Source organism: Corvus brachyrhynchos, unplaced genomic scaffold (genome assembly GCF_000691975.1).
Source record: "Corvus brachyrhynchos isolate BGI_N302 unplaced genomic scaffold, ASM69197v1 scaffold281, whole genome shotgun sequence".
NCBI lineage: Eukaryota > Metazoa > Chordata > Aves > Passeriformes > Corvidae > Corvus > Corvus brachyrhynchos.
In genome coordinates, this window is record NW_008236509.1 from 1,435,283 (window position 1) to 1,439,637 (window position 4,355).

The window sequence follows — 4,355 nt, forward strand, 5'->3', positions numbered from 1 at the left end:
GCACGGGACTGCAGCACGCTGAGCCAAACTTTTATTTTACTACATCGGTGTAAACCACATTGACCTGAAAGAAATTGTTCCAGCTTTACAAAGCAGCACAAGTGAGAGCAAAACCAAACCCTTTCTCTCTTGGACAAGATAGGAAATCAAAATCTTAACTATTTGCAGTCATTAAAAATCCCACAACGTTCCTGTTTTAGAGTAGGGGTGTTAACCCATTTGTCCTGGCCATATTCCAACCTGGGTAATTACTGTAATCTGCCTGTTTAAATTACCCCTGCCGTTTTAATTGGATATATTACTTCTCTTGCTGCCTAAACTGTGATGTAATACCATTGTGTGTTATTAATCAGTTACCAAGTTCCATCCCAGCAGTGGCTGTTGTGCAGTGATAGGTAGAGAGACTCATTCCCTCCTGGTTACGAGTGCTCTCTGTTACAGTCTGAAAAACCCCAATATATACCTGTTTTTAAGTGGCAGACAAGCCAATATTGCAATCTAAATAAACAGCTTTAAAATGTGGTTATCCCATTTGTTTTTGAAGACCATGAAGCCTGCTTGATTATACAAGCACAGGCAACCACCTTGCAGCTCTCAAAAAGTACCTGGAGCTGAAGTTGCTCTTTTGCCAATGAAACTCAGGACCTTCTAAGTATCTGTATTTGAATTTGAATTTGATTTCTGTCATGTTTGAATGTAAAGTTACTTTGAGAAAAGCTGAATCTTCCCACTGTGCAAGGATTCCTAAGCCTACAAAAGGTGAAACTTCCCGTTGATGTGTGTTGGCCTGAGTGTGTTGATGTCCCAGATCAGATTTGTCACCAGTAGGAAACTCTGCGGGGGTTGTTGAAACTACTCAAAAATAGCCCTATTGAAGGATTGCCTTTCTGAGCTGTCATTCTAAAGGTTTTTTACTTTCTCTGCATCCTCCTGAAAACATCATCAGTCAAAGAGGATGAGATGAATGGCCCCACAAAACACAGACCATTCTAGGATGAAAAGCAGCAACCAGCAAGAAGGAAGGCACATCCCATTTCATGTCACGAAAGAAAAGATGTTTTCTCCCTCCAAAAATCCCTGTCACTGTTCTTAAAATTCAGGATCATCAGATTCACTGTAATGGTGACTAAGAGCTCCACAGAAGATCTTGAAGGAAGTGTAAATCTTCAAAAATTTTTCCTAGTTCATCTGTTAGGGTGGGATTTGTTGCTGTATTGGGTGTCCAGGCTCCTATTCTAGTCCTTGGATGGCAAGAACATTACAGAAAGTAATGCACTTCAGTTTGTTTCAGTGCCTCATCAGGCAGAAATAAATACATCTTCTCCTGGAGCTGCACTAACACTAGCAGGGAGTTAGGCAGAGACTTCAGAGGGATAAAGCAAGGCATGATAAGCAATTTCATGGACACATAACCTACCTCGGGCTCACACAACTCCCAGGAATGGACTTTAATAGCCCTAAAAAAGCTTTTACTTTTAAATTCTCCTTTAGTTTGAATCCATCTAATAGTGGATCCAGAGGAGTCTGGGAACTTGGCAGGGGCCACAGGCACTGGCTGCATCTTCATGTGGTGGCAGGCAGGAGGCAGTGGAGGAGAAGAGCCTACAGAGCCCCAGCACATCTGGAGAAGAACAAGGTGGTCACAAAAGCAGCACTCACACAGTTTCGGAGGTTACTAGGACCCAGAGGCACATGTCTCTTGAATCATTTATTTTACACACAGGATACAGATCCCCTGAATGTTGGTTTTTGTTAGGATTCAGCAGGCAATGTGTGAGACTCATGGTTTGGCATTTCCAAGCCACAGCTCCACTTACAAAAAGAGGGTGAAACAGAGAAATCTGGTAGGGCTGGATCTCCATATTGCTTGAGGACATCTCACTTTCATCTTTTCATGATGGAGGGTCCTTCTTGCTGTGCAAGAGTGTAGAGGGGTCTGGAGGTCTGCATGAATGTCAGGATACTGCCACTTCTTAGCACACAGCTAAACATCTTTTTAGCCCGGTGGTCTTCAGACGTCCAAAAGCAGCCAGTAAAGCACAAACCTCCTGTGCACACCCTCCCACCCTGGGGCAGGCAGGGGTGAGAGCCAGGGCTGAGCTCCAGCTCTTAACCAGAGAATTGGTTGTGGTTATATCAGAAAGCTACAAGTTTTGAGAAAGGACCGAGTCTGGCCCCGTGCTGATGGATGTGTCCCCCTCAGCACAGGTGAGCCCAGGGTGTTAGAGCTGCTGAGCAGAGGGCTGTCCTTTGGGCCCACATCCTGCAGGGAGCAGAGGCAATGATGCTGGAGCTGCTCCTGCCCTGCTCCACCTGCTGCTCTCTGGGCTGTGTCCCACAGGGGCTCCTTGCACAGCTCAGGGAAACACACTCAGCAACAATCCCTCATTCAGTATCCACAGCATTCGCACAGGGAGCTGGGGTTGTTTCTCCCCAGGGTTTTGTTGGTATTTTTTTATCCTTTTTGTTCCCCTTTTAATGAATCAGTCCCTGGGTGAAAATAATGCATTTGTTTAAAGCTGATATTTAATGCTGAGCAAACTGCTCTTCCTTTGTCTCTTATTATTTTGTTCATATTTTGCTAAGAGTCTGCTATTCTACACAAGCATTTTAATAAACTGTTTGTTGTTGTATCCAGGTAACAAGCATGGTAAGTATTTTGACTAAACCAAGTATTATGTACCTTAGCTGTGCTTGGCAGAATTTTTTGGCTAGCTTTTCCTGTACTTTCAGCCTGTGCTGTTTCTAAAGGAGCTATTCAAAGGAAGAAACTGCTCACCTATAGTACTACTACATACAAGCTTTAAAGGGAGCGTATATGTGCAAAGTCATATATCATACATAAGAGCATGCATCTCTTGCCAGCATGCTTGCTACTATGCTTGTAAAATAAAACCAGAAAAAAAACCCCCAAAACATCCTTGCCTAATACTGCTTGTGTTCCTTCATTCTAAGTGACATACCTAAATATCGGTACTTATTAATACAGTACTTCTGGATGAGGAACCCTGCTTTACCAGTGTGTAACAGCCTGTTGTTTACTCATTTTCCCTGACCTAGGACATCCCCCTGGTTAACTCTGTTGCATTAAGAGGCTATCCCTTTCTGTCCTGTGACCATACCTGACTGGCAGTGGCTGGGACTCCAAGCGCTGCTCTAATACAAGTAACCAATAACAACCCACCTTTTCCTAAACTTGTTCCTGTGTGCTCGAAAAAAGCAGGAATTTTATGGCTGATAGCTTTCTTTGGGAACACTGTAAACCAGTAAAATGCCACAATTGAAAATTTAAAATGTTATTTCCATGTTTGTGACCTAACTTTCAAAATGTTTGTCTTAAAGCTGAATCCAAAATTACTCTAAGCCCGTAAGCATGAAGAAAACTGTCCCTGTTTGCAAGTCAGCCGCAGTTCTGTGTTCTCATTTTACACTGCAATACAAAAGGCAAACTCCTCTTAGATGGAAATGATAGAGCTTGAATCTCAGTGCTCCCTGTCCTGCAGGCAGAGCTGAGCCTCAGCAGCATGCCCTGCTTAGTCCAGCCTGATTTGAAATCGGCAGAATTTGCCCAGATAAACAAGTGGCCAGTAGTTTGCTCTCCCAGAGCTTCCTGTGTGTTGGCAGAGCAGACTGTGAGAATTCAGGTCTACCATACAGGTCTGAGAGGAGGTTTTGCCTTGTGGTAGTTAGAGTGTTAGCCTCCGTGCTGTGTTTTTTTTTTCCCCTGCATGGTTTGCTATTTTTGCATTTTCTGTGTGGCTTTTTAAGTTTGTAGTTATGTGCTTGTATCTGCAGTTATTTAACATCATTTGTTGTGCCAAATGTTTTAAGACTCCGTGTAATTGTCATATTAAAGGATCAGACAGCAAAGGACAAAGCACTCCAGCACATGGCAGCAATGTCATCAGCTCAGATAGTCTCAGCTACTGCTATTCACAACAAGCTGGGCCTGCCAGGAATTCCCCGTCCTACATTTCCTGGGGCACCTGGGGTAAGTCGTTAGCTGAGTCCCAAAAAAACCCCTGTATTCTCTAACAATGTTCAGTAGAAAACTAAGACGGAATGAATGGATTAATGCTTTGACTTGGGTTTGCAAAAGGAATCATGCTTGCTCAAAAATACCCAAAGTCTTTCAACAAAGAGAACAACTGTGGGCCTGTTTGTTTGTTTTTCCTCTTTCAGTTTTGGCCGGGCATGATTCAAACGGGGCAGCCTGGATCCTCGCAAGAGTAAGTCTGAAAATTCAAATATGTTTCTATATGCAGTGGGAGGGTGGCTTGTGCACTCTGTGATATGAGGGAAGCAAGAACTTGCAGATTTTCCAAAAAAGGAGGTAAAGATAATTTTAGGGAAAG

At 43.4% G+C, this 4,355-nt stretch overlaps 1 protein-coding gene across 1 annotated transcript in view; it reads left to right on the top strand.

The window, feature by feature from the left end:
- TEAD1 (TEA domain transcription factor 1) overlaps positions 1-4,355 on the top strand; it is a 153,871-nt gene that overhangs the window by 118,885 nt on the left and 30,631 nt on the right. The window contains 3 exon segments of the mRNA XM_008644058.2: positions 2,639-2,650; positions 3,857-3,991; positions 4,183-4,229. Coding sequence (XP_008642280.1) covers positions 2,639-2,650; positions 3,857-3,991; positions 4,183-4,229 — 194 coding nt within the window.